The sequence below is a fragment of the Verticillium nonalfalfae genome (assembly GCF_003724135.2).
Source record: "Verticillium nonalfalfae strain VnAa140/NRRL 66861 chromosome Unknown scaffold_22, whole genome shotgun sequence".
NCBI lineage: Eukaryota > Fungi > Ascomycota > Sordariomycetes > Glomerellales > Plectosphaerellaceae > Verticillium > Verticillium nonalfalfae.
The window spans coordinates 262,670-288,228 of record NW_021167247.1 but is presented as its reverse complement, the minus strand read 5'-3'; the positions used below and the strand labels follow the sequence as shown (position 1 = coordinate 288,228).

The following is a 25,559-nucleotide window of genomic DNA, read 5'->3' as shown; positions in this document are numbered from 1 at the left end:
CAACAACCATCACTCGAGCCATCTCAAGCGTGGTGGCAGAAGCAAGCCCCTGTCTACAAACGCTGCGCGAAGCCCGGTCGACCGTTCGATAGTCTCACTCTGGTCGACTGCACACCCCGTTCCCACTCCTGACAGGGCCCTCCTGACAAGCACTCTCCTGGCTCCCATCGGCCGCTCACCAGCACCAACCACCGTCAGTGTAGTGCCTATCCGCCCACCCGCGCAGGACCACTCCGTCCTCCACCGATCCAGGCACCCAGCGGCCAACGACTGAACATCCGCCCCCCGCTGACGCTATTTCTATTTATGCAGACCTCCTGCCTCAGCCTCAACACCTGTCACAGGCTCACGCACCCGCACCCGATATGCCCCAGCTCGGCGCGACATTTGTTCCCAGCGGCTTCGATGACTATTACATGCCTGAGGTCGTCGCGCCCGCCCCCCAGCGGTACGTCTGATTCTTCTGTTACTCCCTGCACGAGTGCCCCGCCGCGCTCGCTGTGCCGTTTCCTTTCAGCGGCGCCTCAAAATCTGCACTTGGCGGGGGAATCCCTCAGAAAGTCCGGTTTTGGCGACCCCTCGTCTCGCGGCCTGCGCGCGCTGCCACCTCCGTCCACCGGTTTGCACGCCGCCCGCTGACATTGCATTTCTTCTCCCTACAGCATAACGCCGCAGGTCCCTCAGAACATGCAAGACGACCTTCAGCGCATGGAACTTGAAGCACGCGAAGCCCCCCGACCGGCAAACGACGACAACTCCCCCTCCAGCCTCTACAGCAATCACCCGCAGCGACAATCGTCTCTTCGGGGCCCTCCCGCCAACGCGTACGGAAAGACCACTGACGACGATTATACCGCTCTGCCCAGCAGCACCCCAGGCAAGACCGCCACCATGTCGCACACTGGCGACGCCCCCTCCTTCTCTCCCTTCCCAAAAGTGAAGGGGGAGAATATCCCGCCAAGCGACGAAGACAAGGAGGGCATTCTATGGAAAGCTCGCGAGCATGTTCTGCACTCGAACAATGTCTCCATGCAGCTGTCATGGGCGCGCGATACCCTCTCGTGGGTCGAGATCCTGCAAGAGGCTGCCGTCAGGGAAGCAGATGGCCAACCCCGCCCCCAGACCCCCAAGGTTGAGCACACTCTACGACTAGATGCCGTTAGCATCGTCGACTACCTCGCAGGGCAGGATCATCCTGAAGCCATGTTCATCAAGGCGAAGTGGCACGAATTCGGCAAGTTTGGCGTTCGTCAAGACAAGAAGGAGGCCTACAACGGCTACAAACGAGCTGCAGCTTTGGGCTACGGCCGTGCTGAATATCGCATGGGCATGCTGTTTGAGAGCTCCAACGACTTTGTGCAAGCTGTCGAGCATTATTATGTCGGCCTGCGCCACAAGGACTCTGCCGCCTCCTACCGGCTGGGCATGATGAGTTTGCTGGGTCAGCACGGTCAGCCCAAAGATTACAACAGGGGATTGCAGCTCATCAACGAGGCTGCCGACGCAGCGGACGAGGACGCGCCCCAAGGTGCTTACGTTTACGGCATGCTGCTGTCGAGGGAGCTGCCCGAGATTAGTATACCCGACACAGTCTTACCCCTCGATCTGTCTCTGGCCAAAATGTACCTAGAAAAGGCGGCTTACTTGGGATTCGCCAAGGCGCAGCTGAAGATGGGTCAAGCGTACGAGCTGTGCCAGCTGGGATGCGACTTCAAGCCAGCCTACTCCATCCACTACTACGGCCTGGCCGCGCAACAGGGCCAGCCCGAAGCCTCGCTCGGCGTCAGCAGGTGGTTTCTCTTTGGCTACGAGGGCGTTTTCAACAAGAATGAGCAGCTGGCCTACAAGTATGCCCATGATGCCGCCGTGGCCAAGCTGCCCACTGGCGAATTTGCCATGGGCTACTACCACGAAATCGGCATCCACGTCTCCAAAGACCTCCGCCAAGCTCGTCACTGGTACGAACTAGCCGCAGAACATGGCAACAAGGATGCCGTCGGCCGTCTTGACTCCCTCAGCGAGTCCAAGGCCCTGACCAAACAAGACCACGAGACGACCACGTTGACCAGAATTAAGTCTACTCACGGCTCACAGCGTGGCAAGAGACCAGACCGCTTCAGACAACAACAACAACAACCCAGCAAGGCGATGCCGACTGTCACGGAGAGTGCGCCGACAACGCCAATCGACAGGCCCTCTCCTCGGGTTTCGCCTCAACCCTCACCTGGACAGCATCCCACGCTGGTCCAGGATGGTCTGGACTTTCCTGATCCTTCCCGCGCGTCTGTTCAGGTCGCCAGGACGCCTGCATTCGGCGTCAACCTCGACACAGGCTTGGCTATGCGTCCAAAGTCAGCCGCGCCATATCCTGAGGATGACAGGCCCGCGCCGCTCAGCTACGGCGGTCGATCGCCATCCACGGCACCATACCCCGATGACGACATGGCCTCGAGGCATCTCAGCGCCGGGAACCTCCGCTCTGCCTCCGGACCCCACGCTGACCGACCCATGAGCGCCTTTGGCATTCGCCCGAGTGCGACGGATGTCTCTGGTGGAAGACACCCTTACGGCAACGAGGGCATACGCGGTTCGCAGTCGATGGCGAACCTGGCACCAACTGGCGGCGACCCCCGCGGCCGGCCCGCCCAGGGACCTGGCGGCTACAGACAGCCGAGCCCTGGCCCTCCGGGCGGGGGATACAGACAGCCGAGCCCTGGCCCTCCGGGCGGGGGATACAGGCAGCCGAGCCCTGGCCCCGGGGGTTACGGCCGCCAGGATATGCAGCGCCCGTCAACGGCACAGCCATACGGGGGCGGCAGCGGTGGCGGTCCTGCCAGCAACCCGGCTGTCAATAAGCTCAGCAAACAACAGGCACCTGCGGGTTACAACAACAAGCCGCAACCACAGAGCCCGTACGGCGGTGGCGGTGGCTACGGCGCCGGTCCTGGGCCTGCCCCTGGCGCACCAAACAACTACAGCCAGCCGAATCTGTCATCGCAACCACAGCCGGGTCGCGAGTACGGAGCGCGGACGTCTTCACGCCCTACTTCGACAGCAGTTGGCCCGGGAGGTCGACCGGAAAGGTACGATTCGATGCCGGTCGGCAGCCCAGCGAGTGCACCCCGGGTATCGACAGGCCCCAGTGCGGGTGGGCGACCTCCCGTAGGACGACCGGACCTCGAGGGCAGGACTGGGAGTGCACCGCCGGGGGCGCAACCACGACCACCGGCCCCAGCACAGGCCAAGCCGGGTAAGCAGCCGGGCCAGGGCCCTGCGACATTTGAGGAGATGGGTATTCCCCAGGGCAAAGGCGACGACCAATGTGTAAGTCGCGAGATAACGGCCCGCTATGGAAAACCTTGCTAACCATCAAATCTCTTTTATTCAGATCCTCATGTAGAGGCGATGCATTATACGACGGATGAGAACACGGATACCAGACAGCAGCAGTGAAGGATCTCGCATGTTCGAGCAAACAACATACCATGGGTTGGTTTCCGTCGACACGCAGATGAAAGACGAGACATGGGAGGAGCCGAGGCATGGGCAGGTCGGGAGGGATCCAGCCATTATGAGGCGCATCAAGAAAGTGGATGGATTCTTACGACCCAATTTTGACTCATTGTTCGTGTTCGTGAATGTAAGAGATGCGACACGCACAGTACCTGCTCGCAGAGATGGCACGGCGTGACGGGTGGCTGCAGTGTGTCCGGCCGGATGGGGTGGTGCTTCGGGTCAACTGCTGAGGCGAAAACCTTCGCAAACCTTCGCGGGAGGCGGGCGATGGGCAGCGGGAGGCTGGACGCTTTCTGCTCCTAGCGGCCGGATGGGGCAGGCGATGTTGGCGGCTTGTGTCACTGTGGATGAGTTCCCTCGATGCTGTGGTTCGAGGGGCCACTTGGCATGCAACGCTGACTCGGGGCTGGGCCGTGGACGGCAGCTCGAGCTGCGGGGTCCTCTGGCGGCGGCATGACGACCTTCCCGATTTGAACTCGATCTTCACCGTTGCCTGAGCTTGTCAAAAAAAAAACAATCAGCAACAAATGCGCCAGCTCAACGTTCACCATGGGTAGCTGGTGGGGTGGCGAGACAACACGGGAGGGCTGCGGGGATGGCAGGCTTACAGCTGCTCAAATAAGAAAGACATGATGCCCAGGATGCTGCGTCTGTCATGGTTGTTCCATCAGCACCACTCTCCAGCGCAAGAGCAATCCTCACGATCTTGCTATCATGAAGTTCACCAACGCTCCTTTTGCGGCGGCGCTTCTGCCCGTCGTCGCCGCGCAGACGAAGCCCTGCCACCCGCCTGTTGACTCGGACAAGCTGCAAGAGCTCATCAAGTCCGATGCGTATGCGCCCTGCCCCTCCTCCCCGCGTCATTGAAAGTCTCTGCTGCAAGGCTCAGGCAAGCTAACTCGCCCCTTTCCAGCCTGATGAAGAACCTCGAGGTGCTCAATGACATTGCCTACGCCAACGGTGGTCACCGCGCTTTCGGCTTCCCCGGCTACGCTGCCTCAGTCGACTACATCTACGGCGAGCTCGAGAAGCTCAAGGGCTTCGAGATTAGAAAGCAGGATTTCCCTGCCCTGTTTGTCGAGACGACAGCCAAGGAGTTCTCCGTCGACGGCGAGGTCTTCCGCTCCGTCGGCCTGACCTACTCGCCAAGCACGAGTGCTGAGGGTGTCGACCTGCCCATTGTGCACGCGCCCACAGGGCCGGCTGGCTGTGCGGCCGCCAACTACGCTGCGCAGAACATTGACGCCAAGGGCAAGATCGTCCTCGTCGAGCGTGGCGTGTGCCCCGACCAGACCACCTTTGCTGGCAAGCTCAAGGCTGCTGCTGCCGCCGGCGCCGCTGCCGTCGCCATTTACAACTCGGACCCGGCCCAGCTGACGGCCGGCTCACTCTCGCTGCCCAACCCCGTCGAGTACGTTCCGGCCCTGTTGATTGACCAGGGCCCTGGCCGTGCCATCAAAGCGCGCCTCGACGCGGGCGAGGCTGTCACGGCGCACTTCCAGATCACGCAGCTCATTGAAGAGCGCATCACGCAGAACGTCATTGCCGAGACCAAGGGTGGCGACGCGAGCAACGTCGTCATGGTCGGCGCGCATCTCGACTCTGTCCAAGCCGGGCCCGGCATCAACGATGACGGCTCCGGCACGACCCTCATTCTCGAGCTCGCCAAGGCCCTGTCGCGCTTCTCGACCAATCTCAAGGTGCGGTTCGCGTGGTGGGGTGCCGAGGAGAACGGCCTCTGGGGCAGCAAGTTCTACGTGAACAACATGACTTCGGCCGAGGTCGATAACCTGCTTCTCTACGTCAACTTTGACATGGTCTCGCGCGGCTTCTTTGGCGTCTTTGACGGCGACGGTGCCGATGTCGGTCCCGGCGGCGCCCCCGGCTCGGAGGCCATCGAGAAGCTCTTCCTCGACCACTTTGAGTCGGAGGGTGTCGAGACGCGCCCCGTCGGTCTCACGGGCGGCACCGATTACGTTCCCTTCCAGCAGGTCATCAAGAAGCCCGTTGGCGGCCTCTTCACGGGTACGGGTGCCGAGCAGGACGCCTGCTACCACCAGGCGTGCGACAACATTGACAACCCCAACCCTGAGACGCTCTTCACCAACGCCAAGGCCGCGGCCCACGTCATCAGCGTTCTGGCGACGGACGGCGTCGAGCTTGTGCCCAAGACGCTGGTCAACTCTACGTCGTTTGCGGCCATGAGGGAGATTCGCGACGAGGGTCTGCATGTGCACCTGGAGAGCATGAAGGCATGCGACCACGACATCATCTAGATTACATGTTGGCTTGCGAATGAGATTGGGAGTGTATCGGAGGGTTGGGTGAGCGAGGTGTAGAACACGGGACTGTTGGTGTATGGGCGGCTGATGAGTGATGATGTGACGATGTAGTTATAGCAAACTGTTGTCAACGAAGTCTTGGCCATGTGTCTGTGTGAAATGACACGCTATGCATTGCATTTCAACTTATGGTCCGTCCACTGGCGTGTTGATACTCCAGGAGCCCCCCTTTCCTGGAACAGTACGGCAAACGGCCGCTTCGCAAGGGAACTTTACAAGACAACGCATGGCAAGCGCCGTTGCGTAGTGCTGTCGCGTGCAGGCGTGGGATCAGCAAGCAGGCAAAAAGCCTCGAGTCCCGGTCATCGATAAAGAGCAACTCTGCAACCAAACGCGTTGGTTCTTCAGGAATGGGCGCTCTCCAAACCACGCCCATCGAAGAATCGAATGCAAGTGTGGCTAGGAAGAGCCCGCACTCCACCCACCCACGTCCCCCGAACCTGGCATGTCCGCACATATCAGGTAGCGTTGGAGCTGCATGCTCCGCGGTTGGCACTATGCATACAGCGCCTGCTTCTTTCTCTTCGAGCAGACGAACAGTGTATTCGTTTTTTCGCTTCTTCCTCTCGAACGCGGTCCGTACGGGCGTGCCCTTCACTCACACCTTGGCCCAAACGCCCTTGCCGAGTTTCCGTCTCTTGACCTCCCGGGCCGCCAGCAACCCCCCCATGCCGAGGGCCATGCAGCTCCCCGCAAAGGCCTGCGCGCCGACGTACCGCCCGCCCGTGGCGTCGATGACGGCCCCCGCGATGGGCGGCCCCGTCAGCACGGCGAAGCTCACAATCGTAAAGACCATGCCCATGCGCGTGCCCTGCTTGCGCGGGTCCGACGTCAGCGCGCTCAGCCCGGCGGGGAACAGGCTCTGGATGCCGCCGGCGGCGATGCCGTAGAAGACGACCCAGGCGTAGAGGCCCGGCTCGGACGACACGGCCATCCACGAGAAGGCCAGCAGCGAGCTGATGCCGGCCATGGGGATGAACATGTTGAGGGTGCCGAGCGTGTCGGCGACGTAGTTGGGCAGCAGCCGGCCGATGACGCCGATGCCGTTGAGGAGCAGGAGGAGGTTGAGCGAGTTGAGGTAGGACAGGCCCTCCACGTCGCGCGAGTAGGAGGCGAGGTAGAAGAAGGCAAAGTAGACCCCCATGAAGCACTGCCGTGTGATGCGTGAGTAGGCCCGAGAGGCGAGTCTGCGGAAGGGGGAAAGGAAACTCACCAGGAAGGACCCCAAGGCGTAGAACGTGTACTCGAGCTCCGCGAAGGCCGCCCACTCCACCAGCTGGCCGGCCTTGCGCGGAGCGATCCTCGGTTTGAGGAAGAAGAAGCTCACGAGCATGGTGGCCAGCTGGATGAACCCAATGACCCGCATCGTCCAGCCGAACCCGATCCGCGGCAGCAGTTCCCTGACGATGCTGGGAAACACCAGGCCGCCCGTCGCGCTGCCGCATGCCGAGATGCCGATCGCCAGCGCTCGCCTCTTCTGAAAGTACGTCGCAAGCAGAGACAGGCACGGGCAGAACAAGAATCCATTGCCGAGGCCCATGCAGACGCCCTGCGCCAGGAAGAACTGCCAGTACTGTGTGCAGAACGACGTGGCAAAGGTGCCGGCCACCACGAGCACGGAGCCCGTGGCGAAAAGGAGGCGGAAGAATCCCGCATCGGTCAAGCGGCCGGTAAAGGTGCCGATGAAGAAGAGCAGGAAGATCTCGAATGAGCCGATCCAAGAGATGTCAGACGGCGCACGGTTCAGAGTCGACGTGTAGTGCGGTTGAAATACACCAAAAGAGTTGATGACACCCCTAGATCGAGGTCAGTCAGTTGAACCTTCTCGTGGTATGGCGAATAAGACCGAGGGAAGAAGGGAGAGCATCATACCAAGTATTCATGATGACGAGATGTCCACTGAGAACTGCGGAAAGACACGATCGTTAGGATCTGCTGCAAGTAGTTTGGCAGGGGAACGGTGTCACCTACCACACATCCATGCGGTAAACCCTCCATCAGGTGGCGGCCCTGGCGCAACGCTTGAGCGTGAAGTCATCCGACTGAGGACACGGCTCGCGATGCTGGTCGTTGGCTGGTTCTCATCGTCATCACGCTGGTCAACCTCTCCTTCTCCATCACTAGTGGCATTGCTGGATGCGTCTGTTCTCTCTCTCTCCGTCTTGATCTGCCTGGCTTCTGAATCTGAACCATCTGTCGGGAAGTGCTCCAGCTTCTCGATATCGCTGGACGGCTCCGACGACGTTGTTGCGTCCACCATCGTCGCCGAGGTTCAATACAGGTTGCCAGTGTGACGTGATACTCTCGGCACCAAAAAAAAACAGGCTCGTCCCGCTATTCAATGACACTGTCGTAGAAAATAAAGATGGCCCTGGACGTCAATTGTAGACGCCACCGATGGATGGTCCGATCAATACAGGTCGACTTGAAGATGATCTCCCAGACCACAGCGATGACAACACCAGCAGTGGGCCCCTCTATCTGTATTTAAACTAGCCATGCCTACCCATCTTACTCTAGGGTACTGACTTGCCCAGGTAGACCTGGCAGGCAAGCTTCCCAATCGAGTCATCAACCCCCTAGACAAGCCCAGTGATCGTATGGATGACAAACGCAGCCCCAGATTTTGAAGAGCGCCCTGTGACGTGCCCCCGCCTTAATCCCGTCCTTCGCCCGTTCAACCACTGAAGTAGCGTCGATTGTCAAGGCCCCGGCCAACTCCGTTACAACCGCCGACCACGTAGCGTTGCACTCTGGCCGCCGGCCCTGTCTTCAACTCTCCGATCTCGCACGGCCAGTCGATTGGCAAGCCGAACCCGAATACCCTTTCAAATCCCGACCGTCACATGACACTTGTGGCCGCCCATGGCTGAAGTGCCCATGGGCGGCTTCGCTGTGCACCAAGAACCAATCCACTGGACTCGTAAGTATTTCTAACAAGGTACAATCTGCCCATTGACCACGCCATGTACTCTGCGCTTTAGTCTTCCCTATTACATCAGCCATGAGACACAACGCCGCCCAGAAGGCCAATCCACCATTAACCCCCAGCCCAAAAAACGCATGCCATATATCGTAACATCGTAACAAAGCAAACGTCTCGAGTAATCGACAACCATCTCAACACGCCTTCCCTTTCACTTGACGATTCATATGCGAGGCAGCCGCATCCTCATGCAGCCTAACAAGTCGCTGGCGAGGCGCCAACTGTGCCATTTCAACCCCTGAACTTCATGAAGCGGGACCCGAGCCGGCGCAGACCGCCAGGAGTCCAGTACCACACGGGTTCGCCTTCTTTACCACGCTTGGTGGCTGTGTGGTGTGGTGTGCCAGCGCGGCACCGGGCCGCATCGCAACTGTTGTCAGTCCAGCCAACCTTGAGGTCATCCGCCCACCAAGGGCGAGGCTTGCCGTCAACCCGAAGAGTGACAAGAACAGATGAAAGGTTGTTGAATCCCTCAACCAAGAACGGTGTCAGATTGCATTCCTTGAGCGTGGGGCATGATGGCACCCATGTGACTTGTGACAAGACTTCGGCCTCAGCATTGAGGGTCGAGTTGAAGCGGTAGCCGGTGAAGGTGAACTCGCAGAATTGATTCTCCCCATGGGCATCGCAGCCAAGATTGGCGCCGAAGAAATTGAATCGGAAACAATTCGAAGCTGCATCAATGCCAGCCCCGAACTGCGAGGTATCAAGCGTGCCGTTCGTAAGCACTGGAGGCACAAATTCGAGAAGTCGGCCTCCAGACGAAGGGGTATATGGCACTGACGGCGGAGGCGCGATGAGGAATCCAGTGGAGAACCAGAAGCGACTGTACGGGTTGTAGAGCGGGCCGACGGGCAGCTCATCAAACTGGAGGACCGGGCACGTGAGCAAACATGAAAATACGGGACGGAAAATGCGAGTTGACTTACATCAAGCACCTGGTTACCGACTTCCTTTGCTCCCGTGCAGATTGGAACTTGAACAGGTATGGTGGCGGATGCCGTCAAGATGTTGCTTGGCGTGTCGGACAATCTTGATGAGAGACTACTGCTGGTATGATCGCGAACAGGAGACGCAGTAGATTGCTGCACAGTGGTTCCAGACAAAGCCGGAAGCGATGAAGTCGAAATGAAGGTGGAGTTGCCATGACTTGGTTTTGGAAAAAGAGTTGATAATGTCGGCTCCCCAGTAATGGCAGTGGGTCTGGAGGCAGTTGTGGTAGTGTTGGCAAAGGCCGGTTTGATGTCAACATGTCGCTTGAAACGCCTCAGAGCAGTTGGGATCACCACAGGCTGGATCGTAATTAGAGTGGCATCGACAGGGGGCGCGAAAGACGCTGGGTGGCCTCCTTGAGTTGTGTTTGCGAAGACAAGGGGTTCGTCGTGCTGGCGCCTGAATTTCTTCAAAAGAGTTGGGGCCGACTCTGCTGTCACAATGGTGCTTTCGACTGTGACGAGTGCTTGATACGGGAAGGTATAAGTCGTGGTGAGTTCAGGCACGATATTGAAGAATGTGCTGGTCTGGACAGAGGTGACGATCAAGGTTCGCAGAGTGGTGGAACAATCCTTGCTGTTGTGTTCAGCAGCAGCACCGGGAACTTGTTGGGCGGGGTTTCCCGCGGCTGGGGGAATACCAGAAGGCGGCTGCGGAACACCGGTAGGAAGAAGAGGATTAAGTGACTGGGTTCCAATGAGGGGGAGAGCTCCCGAGATTGAAAGCAGTGGGTTGTTGACGGGCTGAGCGGGAGTGGGCACGCCAGCAGGAGGCTGCATTGGGGGTTGAGTGAATCCATAACCACCAGGCAGTGTGGCCTCACCTGATGGTAGCAATGGCTGAGCAGGAGCAACAGTTCCTGAGAGACCTCCGATTCCTGTTTGCAGACCAGAAGTACAAGGCGCTGACGCAGGAGAGGAACTCCCGGAAACAAGTGGCTGTGGTTGCGCAGCCCCGGGCTGTCCGGTGCCAGGAACAAGTGGTTGTGATTGACCAGTACCGGGTTGACCGATGCCAGGTTGTCCGGTACCAGGCTGTCCAGCGCCAGGCAGTCCGGTGCCAGGCAGTCCGGTGCCAGGTTGACCATTGCCAGGCAGTCCAGTCCCAGGTTGACCAGTGCCGGATTGGCCGGCGCCCGAGGCAGGTGGTTGAACTTGACCACTTCCAGATTGACCTCCGGGCACAGGGGGCTGGAGTTGCCCTGGCTGCCCGAACACACCACCGGCACCAGAAGCAACGGAAGGCAATGCAGTGCCGACTGTGGCAACAGAGAGGTATGTCACGACGCTGTTGCCATTGTTATAGGCAGCTGGGATGGTCTGAGTCACGACGAAAGTGCTGGTAAGATAGAGTGTGCCCGATATTTCGCCAGCGCCACCGTCGGGCGGTAATGGAATTGCAGTTCCGGCTGTGAGGTCGGAATTGTAGCCAACTGGAGAAACCTGGCCTGGAGATCCAAGACCACCAGGAAGATTTGTTGGTGTGCTGGGCAGTCCACCCCCGGCACCTGGCGTGGCTGGTGGAAAAATGTAAGTCAGGGTCTGCACAATACTGTCATTGGGCCCAGTTGCCGTGGGATTGGGGAAGGTAACAGTGATAACGGTACTAGCGCCATTGCCAAATGGATCATTTGGAACCAGGCCGCTTGGGAGGAGTGTCGTTGTGTACACGACAACAGAGGGAGAAGAGCCATCAGAGAAACCCGGGACCCCGGGACCCGGGACACCTGAGCCGGGGACACCTGAGCCGGGGACACCTGAGCCGGGGACACCTGAACCGGGAGAACCAGAGTCAACATTTGGGGAGCCGGGTCCACCATAGTTGTCAGGGATAGAGCCTGTTGGATAAAGTGTTTGTGTCACGACAGTGACTTGGGGGTTGCTGTTACCTGGAGCACCATTGGGAACACCAGTAGGAAGGTAGGGACCAAAAGGCGAAGTGCCGGCGGTGATTGTTGCGACGTATGTTTCGGTTGTGACTGTAGCCTGGCCGTCAGGACCGATGTACGTGGCCGTACGATACAGTGATGTAGTGATGACATTGTCTGGCCCAAAGCTATTGCCTGATCCGGGAGTTGCCACGGGAGTGCCTGTCAAGGAACCACCTGGGACAGGTGGCGGACTTAGGATTGTCACGGTCAATGTCTGAACAACGGCACCATTGGAGGAGGTGAGCTCGCCGCCAGAAGAGCCTGCTGGTGAGGTCGCGGTGACATAGAGCGTCGTAACGATGACCGTGACGATGTCAGCACCTGTTGAGCCATCATCCATGGCATCGCCCGGGAATGTGGCAGTGATTGTAGCGACGATGGTATCAACGAGAGGAGAATCTTGGCCATTGGGGCCAAGTGTCGGGACGGGACGATAGACAGTTTCGGTGATGACGGTGACAAGATCGCCATGATCTCCTGAGGCCTGTGAACCGACGCCAGCATCCGGCATGTTGGAAGCCTGGAGAGGGAGCACGCTCGCGATGGTAGTGGCATGCGTCACGACAGTAGGTGTGGGGTTACCCAACGAATCCAGACACGTGGTGGTCTCGTACCAAGTAGTAGTGATGAAAGTGACACTGCCATCGGTGCCTGCGGGGGAACCGGATGAGCCATCGTTGCCAGAGTTGGTGGGAGACGTCGGAGGGAAAGCAATTGTGAAGCTGGCAACGATGGTGTCAGTGGTAACAACAGCCTGCCCGGGAATCGTCCTTGCGTGATAAAGAGTTGTAGTAATGACAGAAAACGGGCCACTGTTGCCGTCACCAGGGATGCCAGGTACAGCAGTGACGCCTGGGCCGTTGCTGCCAGCTGCATTCGGGTCTTGTGCTTGAATGGTGATGGTCTCGACGACCAAGCTTGGAGATGGCGAAGGCTGACCTGGTCCTATAGCAGGTTGATAAACGGTCCTGGTAATGATCGATGGCTGCAATTGCCCATCGTCGGGAGCATTCGTGGCAACTGTGCCCGAACCATCATTGTTGGATCCATCTGCGTCATGGGGATAGGTAAATGTGAGGGTAGCGACGACAGTGTCCACGGTGGGCGAACCATTGCCGGTGCCGGTCTCTGTTCTGTACAAGGTAGTGGTGATGACAGTGACACAGTCAGGGTCGGACTGAGAACCATCTGCAGGTGAGCCACCAGATGAACCAGGGTTGTCAGAGGCACCATCTGGCGCAGGGGAGCCATTTCCACCATCGGTGCCGGGGCTTCCCGGGCCAGGCGTGCCAGGGGTACCAGTGTTGTCGTCAGGGCCAGGGGAGTTTGTACCAGGAGAATCATTGCCACCAGTTGGGGCAGAGGGCACAGCGTCCGGAGCAGGTAGGGTAACAGTGCGGGTAGCAACCCCAGTAGCTGTCAAGCGGGATTCCCAGGGACGTGGGCCATTGTAGGGAGAGCTCTCACCAGGACCAAAGGTCTGGACGGTAACTGTATAGACGGGAGAAAGAGGGTTTTCAGGAGCTCCATTGTCAGAAGCAGGAATAGTGACGGTGACAGTCTGAGGACCAGCCACAAAGGGAGGAGAAGCGGCGTTGGTGGCAGGAACGGTGACAAAGACAGTGGTGGTAGCCGTAGGGGCACAAGTGCCGTCTCCGTAACCGTCGTCGCTGTTTGGGTCAGTGAGCCATCAGAGCGACGAGTACGCCGACGATCTCTTTCATCGTCCGAGGATGAGACTTACGGAGGGAAAGCCTCGACCGACGTCAAGCCGAGGAGGCCAAAGGCCAGGACGCCGAAAAGAGCGTGAATACGCATCTCAGCCGTCGTGAGACTCAATGCCGGTGACGATGCAAGGGCCTCGGGAGCTTGAGTATGTGATGTGGGCTGCCCAAGACGACCGTTGGATTGGAAGGCCGCTACAACGTTGAAACAACGAACGAAGCAGAATCTGAACCCCCAATACGGGAAAAGAATGACTGACGTTGAAGTGGACGGACAACTGTAACGACAAACGAAGAGAAGACGAAGAAGTGATCCGTGAGGGGGAGCGAGAGGGGAGGGAAATGGAGGGGATGAGAGATGGGGATGGAGAAGGGAGAAGAATTTGTTGAGAGAGATCTGTGCGAGGATGAGGGAGGTTGTGGGCAACAGCACTCACATGTCACGATCCGAAGGAAGGAGGACCCTACGACCATGGTGAAGCACGCGGGGCGGCAGCATCGTTCCTGCCGCGTTGATGTTCTTGGGTTCTCTCCAACGCACTCTGATGAGGGAAGGAACCACCTCATGTCCAGGATTGTCAGGGGCACCGGCACCAGGCACGGGAGAGGGAAAGGGGAAATGCCGCAGATCACAGACTTCCATGTTCATCATGACTATCACATCAGCAACAGCATGGAATACAAACAAGTTTTGAATTGTTTACTGGGGTTTCATGTGATATGTTCGGCAGAGCGTTGACAAGCAGCAGTCGCTGTATGAGGTCGGCATTTGATGGCCATAAACATGCGCTTCTGTCCTCGTGATTTGTCGCCACGGGACTTGATGGCATTAAAGGCAGGAAGTAGATTCCTCTGCGTTGCTGTTCATGCTTTCTTGCCAACCAAATGGCATTGTGCAGACGCGCCTTCCAAAATGCAGCCCCGGATTCGGCGGTTCCTAGGGGTAGACCACTGCTCTTGCCGCTCAGGTGGCTTTGACCGAGGTCTCTCCTTCCCTATTCGAAGGCATGCTTAAGTATAGCACCTGCCGCGTGGTGGATAATTTGAAACTCAATCATGACCAATTTGTTGAGCGCAGGACCAACGATAACCTGTGGAAGACAGCCTCACTCAGGCGCCCTCCCATTCACGCAGCGTGCGTTGGTAGGCCTGTAACGTGGTGAAGAGAGTATTGGGCCCTGGAGAGGGCATGCCAAGTATCGGCGGTCGTAGTGACTACAATCCGAGCCCGTCACCTCTGTCCCTCAAATGGTCCAGCGCCAATTGCGTGTGGATGAGTCCCGCTAGATCGATGTACAGCCGAAAGCGCAATCATGAGTAGAGTATGGATGTTTCGATCAAAGCCAATCTGCCCAGTGGTTGTTGCCTTGGAGACTACACGGGATCATCCTCGTAGGCTGGTGGTGACACTGCTTGCGACGGCGAAGAAGCGGACGGGCCGCCGTCACCTACCAAATCACCAACGGCCAACCGCCTCTTCTCGTCCTCGATCCGCGCCGCCCACATGGCAGAGCCCGCGCTTGTTGTGAGCAAGAAGAAAAACGAGAAGACGGGGATGAGCTCCAAGATCATGGCCACAGTCCCAAACCACACGTACTCCCAAACTCTCGAGCTGATCTCTTGCTTCATCTCTTTTTTGCTGAGGCCCCGCAGCTGAAACCAGCGGTAATGTGCAAGCTTGCCGAGGCGCGTTCCAGTGATGATGATAAAGGCAGGTGCGCCGAAAATGGGAATGAAGTTCAGAGGCAGGAACACGATGACCTCGATGATCTGGATCATGCTCCATGGTGTGTAGATGGCGGAACTGGTGGGTTTCCCCAGCATCTTTATGGCGGTCGGCGCATCAGGAAATAGGATTCGATGAGGAGAAACGAGGTCGGTGTGCGAGTACTTGATCAGAGTAGCCTGAATCGAGAGGTTAGAACATGACTTGGGGTAGTCAGAGGGACAGATACTCACGTCGAACACATCAACACGAGCCTCATCGACGAAGAAGCCCTCAAAGAGTCCTTGGATTACGACGAGACCTTCTCCAAGCACCAGGATCGTGGCATTGAGCCAGGCGCTTCTGCCCTGGAAAATGGCGAGGAGGGCGAGTTGTGGTAGGAAGGTAAAGGTGAAGAGAATGACATAGACAAGAACAGAGATGATGGAGAGAGGCAGTAAGCGGCTGAGGAACAATGGGTAGAATTCCTTGTTGCGCAGAAAGTACCAAATGCCGCGTAGGGGGAATGAAGCTGCGCGCGCACAGCGTCCAATGTCGTTCGCGTATCTCCGCACGAAGAGCGGTACTCGGGATCGAGCATACTGACGTGACGGCTGCATGTCAGCCATGGTTGGCGATCCAGACGAAGGCGTGGTGAGCTCAGTGATGCGACGTACGTCGAGAAGGGAGGTGTGGAATGGTCAATCGTGACAGCGCGGCATGGTGACACGGGAGGGCGAGAGGCTCACGACGTCATTTTCGTTCATGATGGCTCCCGGTTCTTGGTGGCAGGCTCTCGAGTACGTACCTTTTCGCCCTAGACTATTCTCGGCACGCTTCTCTTCCGCCTTAGGTTCAGGTATTGGGTTGACCATCTGGATCAGCAACCAGTTGTGTCGCCAACCATGGCGTCGCTGAGACTCCAAACCGATGGAGGCCTCAGCCAGCATGAAATGGTCAAACAATCCGGGCATCGGTATCTACCAATGCACGAAAACTTCCATCAAACATGGTGGTCACGCCAGAGCTGACCAAGGCTCGAAGGTCACCTCCAAAGCAGGTGTCGTCTTCCATAGGATTGAACACCACGCAAAACCCAACCAGACGGCTCACACATCTTCACTGTCGTCCTCCAGCCAGCCAAGACCTGTGGAGATTCTCGCACGCAGGGTCGGGGCCAGCTCCGTTTGACAATCCCGGGGCCTAAGACCGGGGCCAGACAAGATTGGCCAGTCATCTGGGGTTTTAGAGTTGCGAGCGCCGGAGTTATCTGTCAGTGTTCTCGCTTCCAATCGAAAATCCGGCGGTACAGACGCGATGGGAGCCGTGGACATGGTGCCATAAATCCGGGCTTGGGATCCCGACGACCTATATAACCTGGATGGCCTCCGTCATGCCCCAACGACAGGCTTGACATGCCTCCAGATTGCCAAAGAAGGGCGACACTCTGTGCTTCAAGTGACACAGGATGACTCTGCAGCGTCCGTGGGCAAGGCGACGAGCGTCCATTGCGCGATTCGCTGGCTCCTCACCCACGTGGCGCCCTGAGGTAAGTTGGGCTGCACGGCGCCCACATCCGAGTCGCTCAATAGCTTGCGGCGAATGCGAAATCATCGTCCCACTCATGCATAACGCCGCTGTCGACTTGTGTGTGCCCTCCAAAACGAATTTGATGCTGGGCAATGGAGCTCTGAGCAGGAAAGGTTAACATCGAGTGGCTCCGGTTCAGGACCAGTCATCTTGTTGAATTCGTTCCACTACAGACAGCACAGTAGACTGTGCTTACCTTAGGTACCTTAGTTAGGCATGCGACCTGCCCCGCGCTTCGACCTCAGTTTATCGCCCGCGACCCCGCAGGGCACTTGTTCGTCGCGCTCAAGTCGATCGACGTCCTCAGCCTCGTGCTAACCAGTCCAGACGTCCAGAGGAGCTCGACTAATATCCGGTTACTGTTGTTCCGTTGGGATATCGGTATTAAATGGCAGAGCCTCCAGGTTCCGCCGCAGCACAAGAGCCGTCTGCTGGGCGTGCCGACATCAAACCGTCTACCGCAGCTGAAGGACATCGAAAGCGCAATCGAATCAGATTCTCCTGCAGCCACTGCCGCGAGAAAAAGTCAGCATAAGACCGCATATCCTCATATCTTCTGGTCAAGATATCAATGCTGACATGAGATATCAGGCTCAAGTGCAATCGAGCGTCGCCTTGCGATCAATGCATCAAGCGCGATATTGTCGCCTCATGCGACTATGTGCCGTACCTGTATCCGCGCACAGCCACGAGGCAACCGGCCCCGGTCCCTCAAGCGGCCAGTCAGCGCCAGGGGCTTACTGACACGCCCACTCTGCAAACTAAGCTCAAGCATCTTGAAGATGTCTTGAGCGATGTGCGAGCAAAACTCGCTGAGCGCGGCATCGTTATGGATGATGTTTTCGGCCAAAAGGGTGGTGGTTTGTACGGCCAAACGCGCTTGCCTGAGACGCCGAGTGATCTGAGCGGCATCAAGGAACCAACCCCCGCTGGACCAATGGTTGACAAACTGCGCTACGTGGACTCGGCCAACTGGGAAGCCATTCTCGATGATGTGTGTGGTGACCATGGTCTTGGTCTTCCGAGTGTTTACAGATACTAAGTCTCGTGTAGGTTACCAGGCTCACCGACGAGCTCAAGACGACCGACACTGGGCACGGGGAGAGGGAAGATGACGATACGGACGATCTCGACTCATCATTCGCGAGCACCGAGGGGCCGGTCTTGCTGTTGGGGACCTTCCCTCCAGCAACCACGCAAGACCTCATGGATTATCTTCCGCAAAAAGACATCACCGACCGTCTCATTGCTCGGTTCTTCAAGGGCAAGGAGCCGGCATGGTGTACGACTAACACACCCCCATGGCAAGGGCGATTAGCTGACATCCTTCAGCCATGTTTCATGTGCCTGCATTTCTCAGAGAGGCCCGTCATGTGATACTTCCCATGTGATGTTTCTCGCTGACTTGAAGTAGTATGCTGCTTTCTGGGAGCGTCCTCACGATTATTCTATCACTTGGATTGGTCTTCTGTGCATCATGATCAGCCACGCCGCCTTCTTCTGTCTTCGGGGCGATGAAGAGGTTCCTGGCAATATCGGACCCCCACAGTATGTCCTCGATCTCTATCGAATCAGATCCGCGCAGTGTCTCGCCCTCGATGACTACACTAAACCCGGGAAGTATAAAGTTGAAGCACTGATCCTCTACTTTGGTACCGAATACCTCCGATTGAGCGATGCTCAGCGAGGCACGTCCATCATGATGGCCATCATTGTCAGATTGGCCATGCACTCTGGCTTGCATCGGGACCCCAAGCACTTCCAAGGGCTTACTGTATTTGAGCACGAGATGCGAAAGAGGCTGTGGACTATTCTCGTCGAGATTGATGTGCTGGTGGCCTTCCAGTTCGGCTTGCCTGGTAACGTACAACACAGGTACTTCGACACCGGACTGCCCCACAACCTGTATGACGAGGACTTTGACGATACCACGACGGAGCTGCCGCTGGAGCGGCCCTTCACCGAGAGAACCCCTGCCTTATATACAATCGTGAAGTCAAGGCTCGTTGTTGCCTTTGGCGATATCCTCGCCAGAATGGCCGACAGAGACAGCCCAACCTACGGAGAAGTCCTGCGCCTCAATGATCAATTGGAGAAGGCCCACGAGGACATCCCCCCCGTCCTCCGAGCGCGATCCTTCAGCCTTTCGATCGGCGACCCGATTGACCTCATCATGCAAAGGCTGTGGATTGAACTAATGTACCTCAAAGCGCGTGTCGTTCTGCACCGTCGCTACTTCGCTCTGGGACGCAACGACCAACGCTACGCTCCCTCTCGGTTCAACTGTATTGACGCTGCTACCAAGACCCTCGAGTATCAATTTGACGTGAACACCGAGATACAGCCTGGGGGTCGCCTTTCCAAAGAGAGATGGTTCTTGTCGAGCCTGAGCACGCACGATTTTCTTCTGGCGAACATGATGCTGTGCCTCGAGTTATCATTCCTGCTGCGAGCGTCGACTCCCAGCGCCGCAGCGGTTGCGGCAGAGCCCATCGAGAAGGACAGGCTGCTACACATACTCCGTACCTCACGTGGAATCTGGGGCTCGATGCGAACTCAATCGGCCGAGGCAAGCCGCGCATTCAAGATCATATCTCGGATGCTGACCATTTCCACGGGCACGCAGTACGAAAGCAGCCCAGACTCGGCTGCCGATGGGAACGCACAGCCTGGAGGAGTGGATCTGAACCAACGGCCTTCCTATCAGTTCGCCTCTGGTAAGTATGCCGCAGACGAGCAACTCTTGACACGACACTGACAAGTCATGTTGTCAAACAGGAGTTCGAGCCTTCGCATCAGAGCAGCACCCCAGCTCATCTTGGGGGCCAACTACTGTGCTGCCCTACCCGGTTGGTTCATTAGAAGGGGCTCACGCGACGCAAACAATCGCTTGGACGGCACAACCCGGATTCCAATCTGCGCATGGCCTACAATTTGAGTCTGTCGGCGATCCAGGCATGGGTAGCGATATAGACTGGGTGAGTTGCGATGCTTGACACGGGCCGCGTCTGGGCTGCGTAGGATCGTTCGACTAACAAGGCAAACAGTCCTCCTGGGACACGCAGATTCAAAACAACAGCGCCGAGAATATCCAGATTCCTTGGACTCATTTCTTTGCTCAAAAGGAGTGAGGAGGCAGTACTAGAATGAACGAGTGACTAAGGCTACCTGCTTATATGATGGAAGGCTAAGGGCACGGGCTGGTTGGAGGAAGGTCCCATTTACGATTACGGCGCCGTGGTTCGACACGGCAGTTTTGATGCCAGGATGCCACGTTCACTGAGACAGGGAGGAGCTCAGCCGCAGCCGTCTTTTGTGAATATTATGGGGCCCTCGCATTCCGACGGCAGGCGGCCCGTTTAATGGTGACGAAGCCTATCGCTCCGTCGAGGATAATCTCAACCAGCTTGGCAGTCCCACTTTCGGGGATCTGTGTTATATGAAGTGACGACCTATCTGACGCAGGATACGTTTATGCTGGCCCAAGGGGCCAACATGCTGCTTTTGTCTGGTCTGGAATGGATCTGGTAGTTTGCAGCTGAATAATGACTGGAACCATCTTACTTTGCTCGCTGCCAAATTCATGTTGACGTGTCTTGAGGAAGGGAACAGGTGAGTAAGCATGGCTGCTGCTCGGCTGTCATTTACACAATCTTGCTAAACTTTCAGAGAGAGTATCGAAAAAGTTGGTTCAGTCTTCTCTTCGTTGATCTCCCATGTGAGCACTGCTAGAATTTTTGATCCGGCCTAGCGGAACTGCCGCAACGCGGGAAGTCCGAGTGAGACGCATATCGACCTGCCAACACTCATCTCGGACCTGACTGTTTGGTATAGATGATCAGACCTGTCGCGAACCACCATGGTATTTGTAATCGACAGATACGCGTGGCACTATTGCACCGCGCTCTGTGCCGCATTCAACGCAACTTTCGATCAAGTCGTTTATCGGAGGCCTTGCTTGGCGGTACTCAAACCCCATGACCGCTTTTTGGGTCAGCGGTTACGCCCTCAGGAGGTTGGCTCGTGTGACGGACCGACCACCGGAACCGCAAGAAAGCTCCGAAGCAAAGAGATGCAAGATCGGCATTCAACGGCATGAAGTGCAAGGAGCCCGGGTTGTCTTTCGGCCACAGGGTGAGCTGTCATGCGGTTCCCGGTGCGTGTCAGCCGCCTGACGGTGCATATCATTGGACCGAGGCCGGCGCGACGCCGATCCTGCCCGTCCGAGGTAGATTGCCGTGTTGTGCGTCTTGAGATATTTACGGGGAAGAGGGACTGGGTTGAGCGCAGTGGTGTTTGGCGGATGGTGAGGCTCCGATTTGTCGTGCCGATCAGTCTTGGTAGTCACCACGTATAGCCATCGCATCGCAGACGTGATCGGGGACAAGCTAATCACACCAAAAAGGAAAATAATAATGGCTAGATGAAAATCGAAAGCGGCGAACGCGTCTCACGCGCAGACGACTGAAAGGTATAAGATGGAGGTTGATGGCTTGCTTCCAGCTCGGTACATTTCTCAACAAGGCGCTCGCGTTTCACACTTCCTCACTCTCTTCATTTTGCGCCTGATTCCTTTACGTTTAAAAAATCTCCATTGCCATCAAAAAAACAGTCCAAGTCGCAGATATGGCTCAGAAGGCTCTGTTCGCTGTTGTGCTTGGTGCTGTGTCCGCCGCGGCGCACGGCTTTGTTGAAACCATCACCGTCAATGGCAAGACATACGATAACTACAACCCGTCTACTTTCCCCTACAACCCCTCGCCTCCAATCGTTCCCGGATGGACCGCGGACTTCCCTGATCTTGGCTTCGTTGAGCCTGCGGCCACCGGAGATCCAGACATCATCTGCCACCGATCCGCTACCAACGGAGGCTCGCACATTCCTGTAGCAGCCGGCGATACCCTGACCCTGAAATGGTCTCCCTGGCCTGAGTCGCACAAGGGACCCATCATAGACTACCTTGCCAACTGCAACGGTGACTGCACGACCGTTGACAAGACAGCGCTTCGCTTCTTCAAGATTGCCGAGCAAGGTCTCCTGGACGCCGCCAACTCAAACTGGGCTGCTGACGAACTCATCGCTGCCGGTGAGGTCTGGGAGGTCACGATCCCGACCGACATCGCCGCCGGCAGCTACGTTCTCCGTCATGAAATCATCGCCCTGCACTCAGGAGGACAGCCAAACGGTGCCCAGTTCTACCCGCAGTGCATCAATCTTGAGATTTCCGGTGGCGGCTCGGCAAGTCCCAGCGGCGTCGCGGGTACGAGCCTCTACACGGAGACGGATCCTGGTGTGCTATTCAACATCTACACTGCGACTGAGTACCCCATCCCTGGACCGCCTCTATACAACGCGGCCAAGAAGGCTCGCCGCCATGCCAAGGATGTGCGAGCATGCTAGGAGTTTAAGTTCAAGCGAAATGGAGATCTCCGCGATACAGAGGGCTGTTAAATTCAGACACGACGTGAAGATGCAGAAACAGGGAGGTGCAGCATCGCGTTCAATGGCTCAACTATGGACAGGAGCCACTTCGTACATTGGACACACTTTTGCTCGGACGACTCTTGGTGATGGAATCAAATATATGAGCTACAGCTTGGGCCCATGTGAGCTGAAAAAATTCCGATGTGATCTTGGGATTCAAACCTACCCGTGTACAGCGAGCCTACATTTGCGGGCAAGTGACGAAGATTGACAAGCTGCCTGCCAGGACGCTATTAAGTGCTCGGCATTCTACGGTAATCCAAGGGAGAATCGCTGGCTCTCATGGTGGCTCTCAAGGTGGTCAGTTCATTGAGAGCTTGAACGAAACAGGAGAGCAGACGGACAACACAAGTCAGTTGACGAGAAGAAGTAAACACTCAAGGTCTGCAGAAAAGAGCTAGGTGCTACCATGAAAGACCACGGAAAAACATTGACAGATGGCTTGCCTCTGGCTTAGTCTATACATGGCCAGTCGTCCAGGAATGTCCAAACCCCCTTGCTGACCCCGCAAGGAATCACCGTACAATGATCTTCGCCTTCATAAACTGATAGTGAGATGTGTGCCAGCTTACCAGACTTCCTAAGTCTCTCATACAGATCCCTCAAGTTGTCAACCATCCGCCTTTCGATGTGGGTCGCACGGCGCTGCTCAAAGCCTTCATCACTTTCGCCCTTCCGCCTCGGTGGTTCCTGTTCATCGCCGCCGACGAAAAGCATAACCGAAGTCTCCTTGTCCCCTATCTTCTCGTAGCATCCTGGTTCATGCTTCAATATCGCTCTTTTATTCCACCAAATGCTGGGGCTGTTGACAAGAAAGTAGTTAAAAGTTGTCGGCCGCGTGAACAGGGCATGAAGAGTAAACAGTCCGCCGTATGAATGTCCGCATAGAGCTTCCCTCCCCACGGAGACTCCTTGCTTCTCTTTGACTCTCTGGCTGACGAATGGACGGACACGCTGCTCGATGAAATCCAGGAACTGGTCGGCGCCGCCTTCTGTCTCTCCAGCGCCAGGCAATGGAGGCGTCAGGTCCTTCGACCGGCGGCCATTGAACAAGAACGGGCTGTCATCATGAAGGGGGTAGCCTATGGCCACGACAACGCCGCTGGATGGCGCGCCGGGCGGGCGGAGGGAGAGCCAGCGGTGGAGGGCTTCAAGTGCTGTGAGAAAGACAGAGTTTCCATCGGTAAGATAACTGTGGCCGTAAGAAAGAGAATTCCAAACGGAAGAATTTTGACTCACATCACCGGAACAGTGTGGTCATCGGAGTTCGCTGATTCAGCCGTCCAGTTGCGAGGATAGCCAATTTGTATCAAGTACTCATCGCCAGATTCGCTGCTTAGGGTCCAACTCTCGGCACAGGGGAGACCCGATGCAGTACCTTGAGCCATATCGAAGACAGGTGTATGGTACCTGGCGTGCGTCGTACCCACAGGGACAATCTGGAGGTGGTTAAGTTGATACAAGGCCCTTGTCGAGGCATTTTAGAATGGAGAAAGTACCAGTTGCGCGTTATGTAAACTGGGCCCTTCGGAAAGCCGACTAATGCCGACTAGTCGGAGTTCAGAAAAGAAGGAGATCCCTGCTTCACCGAGACCCATGTCCAGATTTCTGGGCAATATTCACCGAGCATCTGAGTGCTGTGGTTGGCGATGCACGACGGGGTGGGCAGGTGGTCATCCCAATCTGATTGAATCCAGGCATTGTGGTCCCTTTTACGAGGCAGGCGGAAAGCGTAAAAAGCTGTCAGGGAATCATACAAGTCCATTCAACATGGCGCAAACGTTTGTTTGTGCTGTCTTCGCCAGTATCTGGAGCTAAAAAGAAAAGTCGTGAACCACATCTAGCGTAACGTTTTTCATCACCGTTTCGCGAAACGAGATAATTTCCATGAGTGAAACAGCTATGTACCATTTTCTACCAGTCAAGAGACGCACATTCATCACCGGCGGGCAAATGCAAAACGCCATTGTTGTCGCGAGGTGACAGCTCATCTCCTAGAATGGACCACCACGTCAGGGGGACGTGATGCGGCAAGACTTCAAAGCAAGAATCGAATCAAAGCTCCATTACAATCTCTTCGTCTGCGAAGAGGCATGCTATTCACCGGCATGGTTAATGTTTGCTTTCATTACTTGGTCGTTGGGCTGGGAGCAGAGGATCTACAGGCGTAGCGGTTCTACGTGAAAGGTCGATGGGCTGATTCAGAGACTGCGTTACACAGGAAAGGGCGTTCTCACGGCAGTGAAATGAAACACTGATGGTAGTTCTAGGCTGGTCCCTCTTCAAGAAAAGGTATAAAAGAATCTCCCCTCCCCCTAGTTCTGTCTTCTGTTTTCTTTCCTGCAGCATCATGCAAAGTAACAGCATTTCCAAAACTCATAATTTCGATATTCCAGAAATAAACAAGACGGTAATGTCGAACTCAACTACTGACAGCAAAACGCACTCTTCCTCGTCTGGAGGATGCTCCACCGGGTCGCCGCCCCCCAAGGGGCCTCTGGCGGTCAGTCCCCGTCCGGCACCCGGCTCTCTTCCGACATCCGGCGTTCCCCTACCGTCATCGCTCCCTGCTGGCACGAACAGGTGGGCGGCACTGTCTCGGGCCAACCGTCAACTGCCTGTTGATCCCAAGGCAGGTTGTCCTGCCGATATGAACCGGTGCCCGGATTGCAAAAGTTTGCAGACCACGGATCAGTTCCTACGGAGGGCAACCCCGAAAGGGCGCCGGCAGACCCAGAACCTCTGTCACTGGTGCGACTACAAGCGTTGGTTTAAGGTGGATTCCATCACCTGGGAGAAATATCTTTCGGTTTTCACCCTGCCAGACGGCAGTTGGAAACGGACGGCGATGAACAAGAAGTAGAAGCCTATTTCTTCATCAGGGTCAACATGATCGTCCAAGTGGAATCGGAAGCAGGATAGAATAGTCAAGATACTCTTCCAAACGAGATTCCATACAAAAAAAGGAAAGACAGTGTTCACCCGAAGAGCAAGGAGTTAGATCGTGATGAGAGCAAAAGGAATGGAATCGCCGCGAATCGAACGCGGGACCTTCCGCAAGGATTGATGTGACAATGCGAAGCGGACATTATACCCCTAAACCACGACCCCATTTGATGTTCTGGCCAATCGGAAACGAGCAATATCACTCTAGCGCTAGATTGCCGCACTTCCCTTTGGTGCCCTGTGGATGAGGGGGTTCTAGCTGGTCACGTACACAGGTTCAGAATGCGAATTGGAAAGGGGAAATCTTGCTCCAATAACCAAAAAGCGATGCTTGGTGAATATC

The 25,559-nt window shown here is 56.6% G+C and overlaps 8 protein-coding genes and 1 non-coding gene across 9 annotated transcripts; 4 read left to right on the top strand and 5 right to left on the bottom strand.

Moving 5' to 3' along the window:
• Positions 1–365: 365 nt before the first annotated feature.
• D7B24_004022 (uncharacterized protein) lies at positions 366–3,400 on the top strand (the record flags this gene model as incomplete). Its single annotated transcript, XM_028638200.1, has 4 exons — positions 366–448; positions 663–3,083; positions 3,144–3,324; positions 3,389–3,400. 4 exons carry the CDS (start codon positions 366–368, stop codon positions 3,398–3,400), a joined length of 2,697 nt encoding a protein of 898 aa, XP_028497087.1.
• An 830-nt stretch (positions 3,401–4,230) lies between these two features.
• D7B24_004021 (uncharacterized protein) lies at positions 4,231–5,792 on the top strand (the record flags this gene model as incomplete). The annotated part of the gene is made up of 2 exons (XM_028638199.1): positions 4,231–4,349; positions 4,430–5,792. 2 exons carry the CDS (start codon positions 4,231–4,233, stop codon positions 5,790–5,792), a joined length of 1,482 nt encoding a protein of 493 aa, XP_028497086.1.
• Positions 5,793–6,456: 664 nt separating this feature from the next.
• Positions 6,457–8,118, bottom strand: D7B24_004020 (uncharacterized protein; the record flags this gene model as incomplete). Its single annotated transcript, XM_028638198.1, has 4 exons — positions 6,457–7,008; positions 7,072–7,654; positions 7,731–7,764; positions 7,830–8,118. 4 exons carry the CDS (start codon positions 8,116–8,118, stop codon positions 6,457–6,459), a joined length of 1,458 nt encoding a protein of 485 aa, XP_028497085.1.
• A 957-nt stretch (positions 8,119–9,075) lies between these two features.
• Positions 9,076–13,585, bottom strand: D7B24_004019 (uncharacterized protein; the record flags this gene model as incomplete). The annotated part of the gene is made up of 4 exons (XM_028638197.1): positions 9,076–9,711; positions 9,774–11,608; positions 11,654–13,437; positions 13,512–13,585. 4 exons carry the CDS (start codon positions 13,583–13,585, stop codon positions 9,076–9,078), a joined length of 4,329 nt encoding a protein of 1,442 aa, XP_028497084.1.
• A 1,280-nt stretch (positions 13,586–14,865) lies between these two features.
• On the bottom strand, positions 14,866–15,825 carry D7B24_004018 (uncharacterized protein; the record flags this gene model as incomplete). The annotated part of the gene is made up of 2 exons (XM_028638196.1): positions 14,866–15,396; positions 15,451–15,825. The coding sequence occupies 2 exons, from the start codon at positions 15,823–15,825 to the stop codon at positions 14,866–14,868; spliced, it is 906 nt and encodes a 301-aa protein (XP_028497083.1).
• A 1,349-nt stretch (positions 15,826–17,174) lies between these two features.
• D7B24_004017 (uncharacterized protein) lies at positions 17,175–19,917 on the top strand (the record flags this gene model as incomplete). Its single annotated transcript, XM_028638195.1, has 6 exons — positions 17,175–17,311; positions 17,378–17,780; positions 17,840–18,066; positions 18,272–19,503; positions 19,742–19,764; positions 19,834–19,917. 6 exons carry the CDS (start codon positions 17,175–17,177, stop codon positions 19,915–19,917), a joined length of 2,106 nt encoding a protein of 701 aa, XP_028497082.1.
• Positions 19,918–21,412: 1,495 nt separating this feature from the next.
• Positions 21,413–22,186, top strand: CEL61A (glycoside hydrolase 61; the record flags this gene model as incomplete). The annotated part of the gene is made up of 1 exon (XM_028638194.1): positions 21,413–22,186. One exon carries the CDS (start codon positions 21,413–21,415, stop codon positions 22,184–22,186), a length of 774 nt encoding a protein of 257 aa, XP_028497081.1.
• Positions 22,187–23,051: 865 nt separating this feature from the next.
• Positions 23,052–23,658, bottom strand: D7B24_004015 (uncharacterized protein; the record flags this gene model as incomplete). Its single annotated transcript, XM_028638193.1, has 3 exons — positions 23,052–23,072; positions 23,198–23,462; positions 23,510–23,658. The coding sequence occupies 3 exons, from the start codon at positions 23,656–23,658 to the stop codon at positions 23,052–23,054; spliced, it is 435 nt and encodes a 144-aa protein (XP_028497080.1).
• A 1,635-nt stretch (positions 23,659–25,293) lies between these two features.
• Positions 25,294–25,381, bottom strand: D7B24_004014. Its single transcript has one exon. It is a non-coding gene; the product is annotated as a tRNA-Ala (tRNA).
• Between the last annotated feature and the right edge of the window lie 178 nt (positions 25,382–25,559).